Here is a 14,845-nt window from a genome sequence, read left to right as displayed (position 1 = left end):
TGTATGTGAAATATACACTGGTCAGCCATAACATTATGAACAGTGACAGGTGACATGAATAAAACTAATGATCTCCTCATCATGGCACCTGTTAGTGGGTGGGATATATTTGGCAGCAAGTGAACATTTTCTCCTCAAAGTTGATTTGTTAGAAGCAGGAAAAAATGGACAAGCGTAAGGACTTAAGCGAGTTTGACCAAGGGCCAAATTGTGAACTGGATCAGAGCATCTCCAAAACTGCAGCTCTTGTGGGGTGTTCCCAGTCTGCAGTGGTCAGTATCTATCAAAAGTGGTCCAACGAAGGAACAGTGGTGAACCAGCGACAGGGTCATGGCCGTCCAAGGCTCACTGATGCACGTGGGTAGCGAAGGCTGGCCCGTGTGATCCGATCCAACAGACGAGCTACTGTTGCTCAAATTGATGAAGAAGTTAATGCTGGTTCTGATAGAAAGGTGTCAGAATACACAGTGCATGATGGGTCTGTTTTGGCAGCAAAAGGGGCACCAACACAATATTAGGCAGAGGTGGCCATAATGTTATGCCTGGTCAGTGTAAATAAATAGTTTTAGGCTAAAACCATTAATGACACACAGAGGCTGGCATTAAAAATATGACAAATGTTTGCTTTATTTTCACCCACATATCCACATATTAAACCCCCAAATTTGCATTTATAAGTCTGTGATCAAAGCATTCAGTCGATGTTCTCCAACAAATATAGATTTAAAAGCTAAATGTTCTACCCAAAACAACACATAACATCCACCACCATTTAAACACAAACTCCACATACAGTATAATCATTTCGAAAGCTATCAAAGTTTGAAGGCACTTTAAAGAAGTTTCAGATTGCAAAGTGACAGGTGAATAACAAATATTTGCATCAAGCCTCTGATGATTATCCGTTATATTAAAAAAAAAAAAAAAAAAAATCAGTACAAATCACATTTGATGGCAACTTGGTGTGAGAACTCCAACAATCAATCTTTCCAACAATGAAGATATATATTCATCTCTTTTCATTAAGAAATGTTAGCACTGACCTGAGATGTGGAAATGAACTACTCTACAATATGTTCTTTGGTCATTTTCATTTTCAAACAAATGGAACTTATTTATGCATGGATGCTAAACACATTCTGAACACATCTGCACCATGACGAATCACTGTGGAGCTGTTTTTACAGTATAATTCCACTGTACTGACTACATTGATTTTTTTCCCCCAAGCTCAGCTCCAGCTTGGATCATACTTTGTCCAACCAACAGGTGGTGCTATGTATATCCGCTTTCCTTGTGATAAGAAGCTGACAACACCTCGATACCCAGCTCGTGGCACTCCAGACTTCAAGTCATCCATGAGTCCAAATTCCCGTGCTAGTGTTTTAAAACTCGGTGCGCTGGAATACTGCAGCCGAAACGGGCCGGGTCCGGACAGCTTCCTGTTTTTCAGTTCTTCCACTGTTACAAGAGGAGCGTTGTAAACCTCCTTTTCAAAAGCTTCATCATATTTCTCCTGCTCCAAATAAGACAAATCTGTATGTGTAAAAGGCACAAATTCGGTGTTGAGTTTAATGAAGCGGAGATACTTGTCATAGAACTGACCCAAACTCACACCCTTACGGCCAAACGTCAAAGTTCTAGAGATTTCCGGACGGATACATGACCGGTCTTTGCGCTGATTGGGATGCCGCATCCAGTCGTCCCAAAATGAGGCTGGCCATTTTGGCTCAAGTTCATCCCAGACTTCCTTAAGCAGCATCCACCCGAGCCCTGGGAAAAAGTCTGTCCTATATAAGAGGCTTGATTTCGTAGGATCTACATATCCTTCCCTGCCGTTGTCATTCCAGGCTGACACGCACCACAGAGTTGGGTCAAATTTCAGTATAGGGTAAAGGGCTTTAAAATACTCAAAGAAGTCTTGGGCCACCTGAAAGAGAGGATGAGAAGAAACTGATTAGATTCATCACAAATTGAGGGCAGCATGCTGAATGATAAAGCTGACCAATCTAATTTACTGCTAGAGCCCAGATTATATAACAACTGGCCAATAAAATCAGACTATGTCAAGGTTAAACAATCAACAGTACCTGCATCCGGTATGCAGATAAAACACTGACAATGTTTCTAGAAATATTCTACAGGAAATATTAAAAGGAAGCAAATAACACACAGTTAAGGCAACAATTCTACTTGGAATATCAAATAATAGCTTTCTGAGGTCATGTCTTCATTGTGATTAGTGGATCAGGGACCAATCAGTGGGCAGATATTATTCATTTCAAAGAGAATTATTTTATTGGTTTAAACCAATCACATTAAGATGTCCATTCAAATGGATGCGGGGTCTGAAGGTGTTAAAATTCTCATCAAACCTCTTTATTAGGAACTTCACATTTGCTCGTTTTTGCAATTATCCAATTAGCAGGAGTGTGATTCACAGATACAGATCAAGATCAGTAACTTTGGTTGAATTTGGCATGGTTGTTGGTGCCAGAAGGGCTGGTTTGAGTATTTCAGAAACTGTTGATCTCCTGGGATTTTCAAACACAGCAGTCTTTTACACAGAGCAGGCAACATGTTTCCAGTCCTATGCCCAAAATACAACCAGATCCCTGATCTTGACTGACAAGAGCAGAACCTGATGTGGTCTTTCTGTTGGTGTAGCCCATCTGCCTCAACCTCTGACACACTGTACCTTCTGAGATGCTTTTCTGCTTAGAACAGTTATTGAGTTACCATAGCCTTTATGTGTAGACTGAACCAATCTGGCACTTCTCCTCTGTTGTCTCTCATCAACAAGATGTTTCTGCCCACAGGCTTTCTGTATTTTGTTTTTCCCACCATTTTCTGTAAAAAATTCCAGGAGACCACCAGCATCTAAAATGTAGCCAGACCTTCAGACTGGACAGAAGGTCTGAACTCCAAAGTAGATTTTATTGACCTATGACCCACGTAACAGGGCATCAGACTGACATGTAAAGCAGCCAATCACAGTTCACAAGCACTGCATTGAATTAATGCATAAATGTGCAGTTGTTAATAGTGTTCCAAATAAAGTGGCATGAATATATGTAAAATTCATTTCTGAAAATATAGGAACCAACCCCCTCTTCAAGTAGCTGTAAAAGAGTCATTCTGGTAATTTAGCCTCAAGCTAGCCCAGTGCCTTATTCTAATTAAGAAAAGTGTGTCTGGAAAAAAGAAAAGGCTGTTCTGGTTACTGTGTAAACAGCTACTTGTGACATTGACCATAGTTCCTACTACAATGAGCAATTCTCTCTGAGTGAGTAAGTCAAAATTTTGGACATTCTCAAATTAATATATCTTTGTCATTTCCTTAAAGACATATTGATAAAGGATTTATATTTATTTTATTTTATTTGGGCTATATTTAGAGCTTAGGAATGAACTTCTAAAAGCCTCCTAAGTGAAACTCCCCTTAAGAAGCTGATTCAGGAAAGTGTGCAAAGCTTTATCTGAGATACTATTAAGAATTTTAAATATGTTTAACTGACCACTTTTCTTGGTCATTGCTTGATTCTAAGTGTTATTTAAAAATCTGATTTGTTCCATCATGAATGTTTTGACATTTTAATGAATCAATTTATTTCATTATTAAGCTTTTATTATATCTACATATATTTCTGGAATAAGTAAACTATTGGTTCATTGAATCTCTGATCATAAATAAAAATATATCACATGATATTATTTGTTCACAGATTTTTTCAGAATTTTCATTTGTGCCTTTAATTGCATCATCTTCCATTGAATTCAGATGTATACAGTCATATGCACATTATAGAAAGGATAACAGCTTTTATACTTAATGATAGCTGACATATAGCTGTGATGTTAAACAGATAAACGAGAGAAGGTTTACCTCCAAGTCATCTTCCACAATGATGACAGCAGAGTATGAGAAAGTGTTGAACACCTGGTTTAAAGCCCAACGGTAATGTCTTGAGATTTTGTAGTAACCCTGGAACTTATTATGTCCTGCAGGCACTGAGATCTCTGACAAATCAGGCTGTTTAATGTGAGTCAGTTTGCTGCCGTATGAGGCGATCACATTGGCGGTCTCCGTATGTCCACAGTCCTGGCTCACGATGATGGGGAAGAGTTCAGCCGATGGCCGGTACTCGAGGAGTTTGTCCAAACAGCGTGTAACTGTCACTCGGTTACACGCCATGACTAAGATGGGAATAACCACAGGAGATGGCACGAATTTGCTCCTGGTACTTGTGAAATTATTTTGGTTATCTAATACACTCCTCAAAGCTGTCCTGTTTTTTTTAAGTTCTTCCCAAAGTGACTTATGGCTCTGTATCTGGTGCAGGATTTCATTCTGGGTCATGAGTTCCTTTTCGAAGGAGTTGATTAACTGAAGTAATTTGTCCATAATGTTGCCGTTTTGCAGATCGTTTTCTCCTGAAATAGATGCTCCTCCTTCATATCCAGGAAACCGCCCTGAGAGAACAAATAACAGAAGGGCATTCCAAGCGACAAACAGCACAGCGCCACAAATAATTACGTAAGCTTTCTTGCGGAACATGGTTAAAGTGGACCTTTGGGTGTCAGGACAGCCGTATATGATATGGTAAATAGGGTGTCGGGGAGGTGCAAGTTCTCACCAACCAAAGCATAAGGCAGGAAGTGGTATAACGTGTATTCATAGATATAATTCTATGCTTGGCTAGGAGAATGGGTAAAAAGTCTGACAGAAGCCAAGAGAAATGGGGCTGTAATTAAAGCGGAAGGCAAAGAAGGGCATGTTCACTGTCTATTATATAAGGTGCTTCGACGAGCCAGTGGATTTCAAGCCGCAATCCGAGGATGCAGAGGTGACTGTAAGAAGAAAACAATGTGTCATTAAAATCTAATTAATTATTCATCATTATTATTATTAGCAGTAGTAGTAATATTAATGATCATAAAGCCAATGGATAGAAACATGCTGTAAAACATGACAAGGGTTGGATTAAATCAGAAATGAAGCTGGACAGAATATCAGCAATATTTAATATTGATTACGTCACCAAACATTTTACATTAGCACTTTTATGACGTTAAGCAAGCACGTGGCACGCTGCTGGTGAAAAGTGAAAAGTCCATCATTATTTATTTACATTCTGAAAGTTACTGTGTTTCAATAAACACACACTATAAGCTTAGAGATACTATAAGCTTTCAGATAATATTCCTATTTATCCTTATAATTAAACCCAAAGAAGGGCATGTTCATTGTCTTTATATAAGGTGCTTCGACGAGCCAGTGGATTTCAAGCCGCAATCCGAGGACCCAGAGGTGACTGTATGAAGAAATCTATGTGTTATTAAAACCTATTTAAGATTCGATAAGATGAGATAAAACTTTATTGATCAAACAGTTGGGAAATTCAATTGTCTCAGCAGTTCAACAGACAGTTAACATGCAGGTTTTTTAACCTAAGTATAGATAGAAAGAAAGAAAGAAATTTAAAAAGATAGATAGTAAAAGAAAAAAAATATGTAAAAAATTATTTACAAATAAAAAAATAAGTAAACAAATATTGCACAATACAAATAATAATAAACAATAACAATATAAATAGTAAAAGGCAGTAAAATTATATAAAATTATAAAATATAAAAAAATATAAAAGGGTAAAAATGGTATTATAGCGATGCACGAGTGGCAGCCAGTCACAGCAGCTCTGCCTTTTTTAAGTATTCATCATCATCATCATTATTATTATCATCATCATCATTAACATTATCATTATGATTATTATTATTAGCAATAGTTGTAATATTAACGATCATAAAGCCAACGGATAGACACATGCTGTAAAAGGTGATTTAATCAGAAATGAAGCTGGACATTTTCCATTAGTACTTTTATGACTTTAAGCAAGCACGTGACACGCTGCTGGACACTGAAAGGTCCATCATTATTTATTTACTTTCTGAAAGTTACTTTGTTTCAATAAACACACACTATGAGCTTATAATGGAAAGTAGAAGTGTGATAGTTACTTTGAGGGGTAAAATAGTTTCACTTAGAGATAATATTCCTCTTTATCCTTAGAATTAACCCCACTGTTACACACTCATAGAGCGCTTTAAGTGTGCAGGCAGCAGGCTGTCCTCCAATCAATAACCTAACCTGTAGATATCATCCTTCTTTAACATACTTCTACGATTTAACATACTTCTACGAATAATTGGTGTCAGTATATATATAATAATAATATATAATGTAATATATATGTAATACATAACCTCATTTATCCACGTTCACTTACCTGATGAGTGTAGTCGGTTCCTATCTTCCTCCATTTCTCTCCCTGAAGATCCGGATTAAACATGAGAAGTAAACTGGACATTTAAAAGATACCGTAGGACAACATTCCTTAGTTATTGCTTCAAAAGTTTTTGTTTGTTGTTTTTGTTTATTTAGTTTTTTAGTGCATTAGACCAGCTGCTCGCTTCCTTGACGAGACAGTCGTGGGTTTACTTCCGGATTGCGCTGCTTGTCGGAAGTCCCACCCACTTTCACCTAAGCCGTGTGTGTGTGTGTGTGTGTGTGTGTGTGTGTCGTGAAAAAGTTGTTCAATAGGTTTCAATAGATTAGTATTATACAGAGGCTCACAACAAGTATTTTAATAACACTGACATTTTCAGTGTATTACAAATAAAATGTAATAAAACTTTCATATATTTAGAGGGGATTTTTTTTTTTTGGACCGGTAACCAAGAATCTAATCTAATCTAAGAATCTGATCTGAGAAGAAATGCAACTGCAACACACCAGTAAACATGACTGACTATTATGAAGTTTAACTTCAACTGGTTTATTCATTATTATTTTGTGGGATTAAGTTGGCTTGGCTCTTCTTTTATTTATAATATTCTGTTTTTATCCTACCTTGATCCATATTCTTAATATTTTCTTTTTTGTGCTTTTTTATTTTATTGTCTATCCATGTCTATTTCTTAATCTTCTTAATTTATTCATTTTAAATGTTTATTTTTATTCCAACAGCTTGTGTTGATTTCATATTTTTTATATATATATTTTCTTATTGTTTGACTTCTTTATTTGTTTTGTAATGCACTTTGGTCAACTCGAAGTTGTTAATAAGTGCTATATAAATAAATTATTGATCGATTGATTGTTTAGGTGTTGTTTCTTAACCCATGATGAATTATAAAGCAATCAACAGATTGATGTTTTGGAAATCTTTTTGGTTTTATCCTGCATTTCACAGAGAGATACACAATCCACTCAGCAGGTTTTTCTGCAAACACAACAGCAAGAATAGAACCAACAATAAGCCCATGTACAGAATTATGTAGTAAATCCTGTAGAACTGCTCCGATAAAAGCTCCATGTGACATTGCAAAGCTATGGCTGATATTTGACAAATGAGCTCTACTGTCTAAAACAACATGTCTGAACATTTTTTTGCTGTTACAAGTAATGAAAGCGTATACACACCAACTAGCCATATACAAATCCATAATCAAACTCAAGATCATTATCTACTTGTCTTAAATCTGTACTTAAAAAAGCACTATGTACAGCAGTAGATTGGACTAGAGATAGTGATGGTTTGCTGAACCTTTTTGATCCATTCTGTTAATTGGTTTACGACTCAACGTTTCATTCGGAACGCACATGGGCGACACCTGCTGGTCAAATGAACGTGGTGCACTTAAGTGACTCGCAACGTGGTTAGATCAGGGATGTGTTGAAATACGATGGTGCAAGTTGAGATACACTATATTGGCAAAAGTTTTGGGACAACCCTCTAAATCAGTCTTGCCCAATGTCAGTGCCTGACTTGACAAATGCGCTTTTAGAGGAATGGTTTAAAAAAATTCCCATAAACACACTCCTAAACCTTGTGGAAAGCCTTCCAAGAAGATTTGAAGCTGTTATAGCTGCAAAGGGCGGGCCAACTCCATATTACATTCGTGTGCATGTAAAGGCAGACATCCCAGTTTTGGCCTGGCTCACAGTCTCCTCTCTAATTCATCCCGAAGGTGTTCTATGAGGTTGAGGTCAGGACTCTGTGCAGGTCGGTCAAGTTCCTCCACACCAAACTCGCTCATCCATGTCTTTATGGACCTTGCTTTGTGCACTGGTGTACAGTCATGTTGGAACAGGAAGGGGTCATCCCCAAACTGTTCCCACAAAGTTGGGAGCATGAAATTGTCCAAAATGTCTGAAGTATTAAAAGTTTCTTTCACTGGAACTAAGGGGCCGAGCCCAACACCTGAAAAACTACACCTGAATTTAATGATTTGAAGGGGTGTCCCAAAACATTTGCCAAAATAATGTATTTTGGAATTTGACTGTTAATAAAATATGTAGCAATGATATTTTTCATATTTTTTCAGTTCCTCCAACACATCATGGCCAAAACACTAAGCCCCACCCATTAATACAATGTAGTCACACGATTCACCACCTCAATTGGTGTTCTTGAGCCTCAGGGTCCATATTGAATTGGAGGAAAGAAAAATCACAAAAGGCAATCTGTGGGATTGATAAACCAATGTAATAGAGAGCTAGGCAGATTTATTGAACTGTGATGTTTTATCCACAAGAGCATTAGGGATGTTAGATGAAGAGGTCTGGGGTGCAAGTCAGTTCATCCCAAAGGTGTTCAGTGGGGTCGAGGCAATTGCTCTGTGCAGGATACTCAAGTTCTTCCACTCCAAACGTGGCACAGCATGTCTTTATAAACTACATTTTGTGTACAGGAGTATTGTCATGCAGGAACAGGTTTGGGCTCCTTATTTGTAGTAATGGGAAACTAATGCTACAGCCTACAAGATATCATATACAATTGTGTGATTCTAACTTTGTGACAAATGTCTGGGGAAGAACCAGATATGGGGTAATAATCAACAGGGATCCATATACCATATAGCATATGTGAAGGTGTGTTATCAAGTACAGGAATTATTACAGGGATTTTCACATTTTGTTTGTTGTTTCATCAGCAAATTACTTATATAAACAACCAAGGGGACTAGTTTATAAAGATTCTAAACCTTATAAATTTTCACCACTGTATGCTGTGAGCCATTCCAATCCAACCTGTGTCTGCTACTTTCCAAATTCAATTAAAAAATTGTTTAAAAATCTAACCGAGAGCTTTTTTTAATTGACCCATGATACCATAAGGTTTCATTTATTCATCTTCAGTAACTGCTTCAGCCTGATTAGGGCACAAGATGGGAGAATTTACCCCAGATGGTATGCCAGTCCATCTTAGGGCACCACACACACATGAACAACTAGCGACAATTTAACATATGCAACTTGCCTACATACATATTTTTGGACAATTCAAGAAAAAAACTCCACACAAGCAGGGAGAACATGCAAAACAGTACCCCCAAGCCTCAGAATCAGACCAGGGACCCTGTATCTGTGACACTAGACATAAGGCATTGTGCCACCCATCACTGTTAAAATAAACCCAATGCAAAGCAGATCAGCTTCCCAGCTTTTTCTTATCAGTCTAATATTTGTTAAATGATGTTAAGTACTTTACTGAAAGTTTTGAGGAGGTCTGGTGGCACTAAAGAAATGGGAAAAAATGTTGTTCTGTGCTTTGGGAAACTCACATGAAGTCAAAAAGCAATGAAATGAGGCAAAAAAAACAGAACCACTATTTCTTTATTTTGTTTGATTGGAGTTATTCTATAGCCTGTGATTACAATGACTTTTTCTTCATATTGACCATAAGATAAATATAACATGAATAAATATCCTCACCTTTAAAAAAAGCAGCTCTGAAGGAATGCAGGTTTAAAGTTACAGTTCACTAAAGGGCAAATGTACCTGCCTAGTAAATGATTAAAGATTAAAGGTATAGGTGTGTAACCTTGTAACCAGTCTTACACACACAAAACATACTCATTCTGAAATACCCTGACTCAAGTAACATATACATTACATCCTGACAATCTGTATGTATTAATCTCTTGGCTGTTGCATGGCCAAATCACAGGTTTTACCGCTCAAATGTTTGGGATCACTCAAAAATGTGATTGCTTTCCAAGGAAACACAAATGAAATTAGTCTGAATAGAAAATATAGCAAAAGAACAGGACATGCTGACATGTCAGAGTTAGAAATAACGATTTTGATGGAAATGATGAAGGTTTTCTTCAAACTTTGCCTTCATCAAAAAAAAAAACAAAAAAAAAAAACAGCAATTACAGCCTGGGCATTCTAGCGGTCAATTTTTCAAGATAATCTAATGAGATTTCACCTCATGCTTCCTGGAGCATCTCCCACAAGATGGATTGGCTTGATGGAGTCTTCCTCCGTAGCTGAAATATGCAAGTGATCCCAAATGTTTGATCAGTAGTGTAGATTCTAATAAAAATGCATTGTTCCATTTGCTATTAACATATGACTTATACCATAAAACACAAACATTTGTAGATCAATGTTTAAAAGATAATTTATTGTTGATTCTGTATAAATGTTATTTACAGATTGTGTACCATTACAGCCAGCCCCCATTCATATGTTTATGAGGTGAGGGACATCCAAGTGAGCTAATGCTTAATCATCATTCAGTACTTTCATTCATGGTGAGAAAAAGGCCATACGTGAATATCAGTAAAAGTGAGGATGAAGTGGTTAACATGCTGTCCTGATTGGGGTTTAATAGACTGCCAGGAACAGATTCCTGTTACTTGATCTTCAGGACCTGTGGGATGTCCTAAATAACAAGCATGAGGAGACATTCCAAAGCATCAAATTGTTAACCTCCATTGGCAGCCATTACACCTCAGTGACACAGCACATATTCAGTCAGCTGTAGCTGTGATTACACGTGGCACTGTAGGACCAACAGACAACTGTTCAATGTACACTATTGTTTTGTTCATTGCTATAGATCCAACAGCATTTGCATTTCTTTTTTCTTTTTCTCCATCAGTGCCAACACTTCCTTGTAACAATGCTGAAAATACTCTGGAAACAGGAAGGTTAAAGAAACAGTCATGTAGATTTGTTCCTGAATGCTCTGCAGTGTCATCTATACATTTGGAAGAGAAAATAAATGCGCATTGTTATAACCTGCAACAAGAAAGTGCAAGTGTGTCAACGTACAGCTATACCTCAGTCATTTAGGCCGCAGTGAAACTCAAGACAGGGTGGAGGGACGTGGGTTTCACAGCTTTTTCCACTTTAGTAGCTATAATCATAGTTGCAGTGTATGTTTATAGTATTTATCTAGCGAACGTTTCTATTTAGATGCAACAGAGGCTTCTTTCTCCTGTCCTTTACACTGTTAAAGTTGCAGCCTTCACAAAAAGTCTACAATATGCAGTGCGTCATAGCTTTTTGTATTTGGCCACCGACACAAAAGGATGATGGCAAGGGCAGCAGATATCTTTCAGCCATGTCGTCTCAGTGTAACAATACCAACTCCTGGAGTTTGGTTTGCTGTCTTACTCCTCACTTCATCTTAAAGGGTTTGCCTCCCACTAGCCTTGAGTCGTGTTGTAGTCGCCGTCATCGCCATGTGAAGGTCTCTTTCCAAGAATCACATTGGGCATCACAACAAAGGTCAAAATGCCCACAATAACCAGAGCCACTGCGACCACAATGATGGAAACCACCACGGTGTAGTAGCAATTATTGGACTGAAACATCCTCCCTACGCGACCTCTCACTCTGCTCGGAGGTCTGCCCACATTTACAATTGTAGTCGATGCGAGACCTTCCTCCATGTTCCCAACTGGCAGAACCGTGCTCTTCTTACTGAAGCAGCTTGTTAGATGAGTGTTCTTGAGGACCAGTTTGCCTTTACTGCGTTCAAAGCGCACAGACTGAGCCTGCTGCATCTGAGGTGGCAGCTTGCGAAAAACGTTCTCGTTGTTGCCGAGATGTGGCAAGTCTCGGCCGTGACGGATTTCTGTCAGCTCCCGACACACGGGGCATGACAGCTTCTTGATCTCCACAGACAAGACATTGATGCGAGCCAAACACTCCAGGCAAAATGTATGGCCACAGGAGAGCAGCTTAGGAGTCTTAAAGACATTATCATAGCTGCAGAAGCAGATGGGACATTCCGTTTCGTCTAGGTTGTCCTGGTGATGGTTTCTAATGCCCCTGCCATTGCTGCTTCTCTTCGAGCCTTGTCTGGACTCTGCACTCCGACCGCGCTCCCTCTTTCCCCCATGTTCCTGTGCTCGCTCCCGCCGCCTGCCCCGTCGTTCCGAGTCACTGCTCCGACTCCGCTGACGGGGTATTTCACATTTTCCTGGCTTCTCAGTTGCCCCCTGTTGGTTACTGTCCTTCTGGTCGTACTGAGGTTTGGTGTTTTGTTTGAGCTTCTGCTGGTCTCCTGCTCCACTTGCTTGGTTGTCAGTCATGGCACAGAAATACAGAGGTTCAGAATGGAAGAGTAGGATACTCAAGGACGCAGTCGCCCTATAGGAACAAACACAGCGATATGTTGTCAGAAATTCTAAATACAATACAAGTACTGCCATTGGTAACATGACACTGAAGTGAAGGTCTAATATTTACAAGCATGAACCTTGAAAAAAAGTTACAAATGCTAGTCACTGGGGTGGTACCATCAAGGCACCTTTTGTACCTTTAGTTATGCATTAGCTTTACAGACCTCAGTGACATTGCCCCACCCATATGAAGAGTAGCAAAATTAAACAATTCACATTTATTTGCATCATAAAAATGGTTCGGTTTATTAGATGATATAGAGTTATATGTATAGCAATGTAATCACAGAGAACAGAGTGTATAGACAAACTTTTGTGCATGCATATATCAGCACAAGCTTTTTGGCTTGAATCGACACACAGATACTCTTGGCCATAGACTTGCATTAAAATACTGGAATTCAAATATTTTAGAAACCAAACCATTACAAACCAGTACGAAAGACTAATCAGCACACATTAATTACACAATTATTTTTGTTTTCTATGGGGTACCACTTGAAATTCAGCATAGAACCTGTTTTTTTCCCCTAAAAGTGTATATAGAGTTATAGGAGTGTTTCATCATAGTACATGGAAAATGTGTTGTATATACACACTGACTGTAAGTATGACATTCAGCAGGGAGATTCCAGCCACCATCATAAATGTTAGAAAATGTATTGGCTGTAAACAATAACCAAAAATACCTCCAGATTTTGTTATATCTATTCAACACTTGGGAATAACTAACATTCTGTTCCTTACCAGATGACTTAAGCAGTGGTTTTATTTAAGATCAGTTATAATATAATATTTAATCTGTTTAGTGATTATTAAAGGAAACAAAATCCTACCATACTTAGATTTAATAAAAGTTATTAGCAGAAACCGTGCTACAAAAATAAGGGAACAATTCGTGAAGCAATTAGACATTTGAATGCATGCAGAACAATTTAAATGAATAAAAATAATTCATGCAAAGCCCACAGTTCCCTCTTTGATGGAACATGTTCATGAAACATTATCAGGTCAATTTCTGGGAACCAGAAACAGAAGAACAGTTATGAAAGCACACACATGAATATGTGTGCGACAAAACCTCCGCATTGTACAAAAATGATTGAAAACTTTAAACATTACTTTTTAAATGTATTCTGTCATTACATACTAATACTCAGAAAAGAACGTTCTTAATGAATACTGTTTTTAGAAACTTTTTTTTTTAAAATAATATAAGATTTTTATAAAGATTACAAGGTTTGTATTGTCATTCCGTAACATCATCTGGCCTGAAAACACACAGCACAAGGCATTAACATGAAATACGAGCAGTGACGTGGATGATGAATAGTCTGTAAGGAAATACAACTTAATGAGATAAAGAGCCCAATATGACTTCGTTTCCTGGTGTACTTGTTATCTACCCGTGAAAAGCCTACAGAATGTCTGTTATATATAAAGGATGTGTGTTTATTCAAGGCACAAAACCCAAGTCCAGGTTTGACAAACCACATACAGTATCTTAACCTATTGCATCGAATTTCCTGTTACTTCGTCTCTAGTAGGTGCCAAGATGAGTTTATAATGCTCTTACGCTACTTTAAAGTGGTTCGCGGTCCCAATATGACCTTTGGAAATGAAATTAAATCAAGTAAGTGTATATAAATAGCACCTTCACTTGATAACGATGGATCTAAACAGCTCAGATATCAACAGAGTAAGTGAATTAGTCAGCGTTAGAGTGCAAAAGTGATTCAGAGAGATATTAGTAAGTCATCTTACCTCTAGAGGCTTGGATCCTCAGATCTTGTCCAAGCTTGCCTGGCTCCAACAACATCTATATAATCCAGGCTAGGTGCGAATCCTCCTTTACCTTCACCTCACTTCACAATCCATGAAGTCCGCAATCTTTCTGTGCAGTTCTCTTTCTGGCTTGATGTTATTCCTTTTCCTCCTACTCATGTAATCATCCCTTACCCTCCCCTCCAGGTCAGACCTGTTTGACTGGTCCAGGTAGAATTTGAACTTTCAGAAAAACACAACAGTGCAAAGCTTCTTAACACAAGAACAGCACAGAGTGATTGTATGCATTGTGTTCAGGTTATGGGCCTGTATACTATAGATCCCATTTTGTAATGGTACAGGTATTTACCTGAGGTTTCTGTTGTGACACACACATCCAACGAACACAAAAAAATCTAATAAACCAGCACAAATTAACGGTCTAGGAGTAAACATTCCAAAGCAAATATTGCTCATCCTGGTAATGCTAACTTCACCCCTGGAAATAAATAAACCTTGTTGTGATGTTGACCGCATGGAATACAAAAATAGAAAGACCAAAGAGTCAGAAAATCATTGTAAAGATAGCAAT

The 14,845-nt window shown here is 38.1% G+C and overlaps 2 protein-coding genes across 2 annotated transcripts; both read right to left on the bottom strand.

Moving 5' to 3' along the window:
• Positions 1-602: 602 nt before the first annotated feature.
• mgat1a (alpha-1,3-mannosyl-glycoprotein 2-beta-N-acetylglucosaminyltransferase a) lies at positions 603-6,527 on the bottom strand. The gene is made up of 3 exons (XM_058414539.1): positions 6,291-6,527; positions 3,887-4,851; positions 603-1,930 (listed from the first exon to the last, which is right to left on the bottom strand). Exons 2-3 carry the CDS (start codon positions 4,556-4,558, stop codon positions 1,232-1,234), a joined length of 1,371 nt encoding a protein of 456 aa, XP_058270522.1. The 5' UTR covers positions 4,559-4,851; positions 6,291-6,527; the 3' UTR covers positions 603-1,231.
• Positions 6,528-10,457: 3,930 nt separating this feature from the next.
• Positions 10,458-14,512, bottom strand: rnf183 (ring finger protein 183). The gene is made up of 2 exons (XM_058413677.1): positions 14,254-14,512; positions 10,458-12,457 (listed from the first exon to the last, which is right to left on the bottom strand). Exon 2 carries the CDS (start codon positions 12,397-12,399, stop codon positions 11,509-11,511), a length of 891 nt encoding a protein of 296 aa, XP_058269660.1. The 5' UTR covers positions 12,400-12,457; positions 14,254-14,512; the 3' UTR covers positions 10,458-11,508.
• Between the last annotated feature and the right edge of the window lie 333 nt (positions 14,513-14,845).

Source organism: Hemibagrus wyckioides, linkage group LG17, assembly GCF_019097595.1.
Source record: "Hemibagrus wyckioides isolate EC202008001 linkage group LG17, SWU_Hwy_1.0, whole genome shotgun sequence".
Taxonomy (NCBI): domain Eukaryota; kingdom Metazoa; phylum Chordata; class Actinopteri; order Siluriformes; family Bagridae; genus Hemibagrus; species Hemibagrus wyckioides.
Note: the sequence above shows the minus strand (reverse complement) of the source record. Positions and strands in the feature narration are given on the sequence as shown.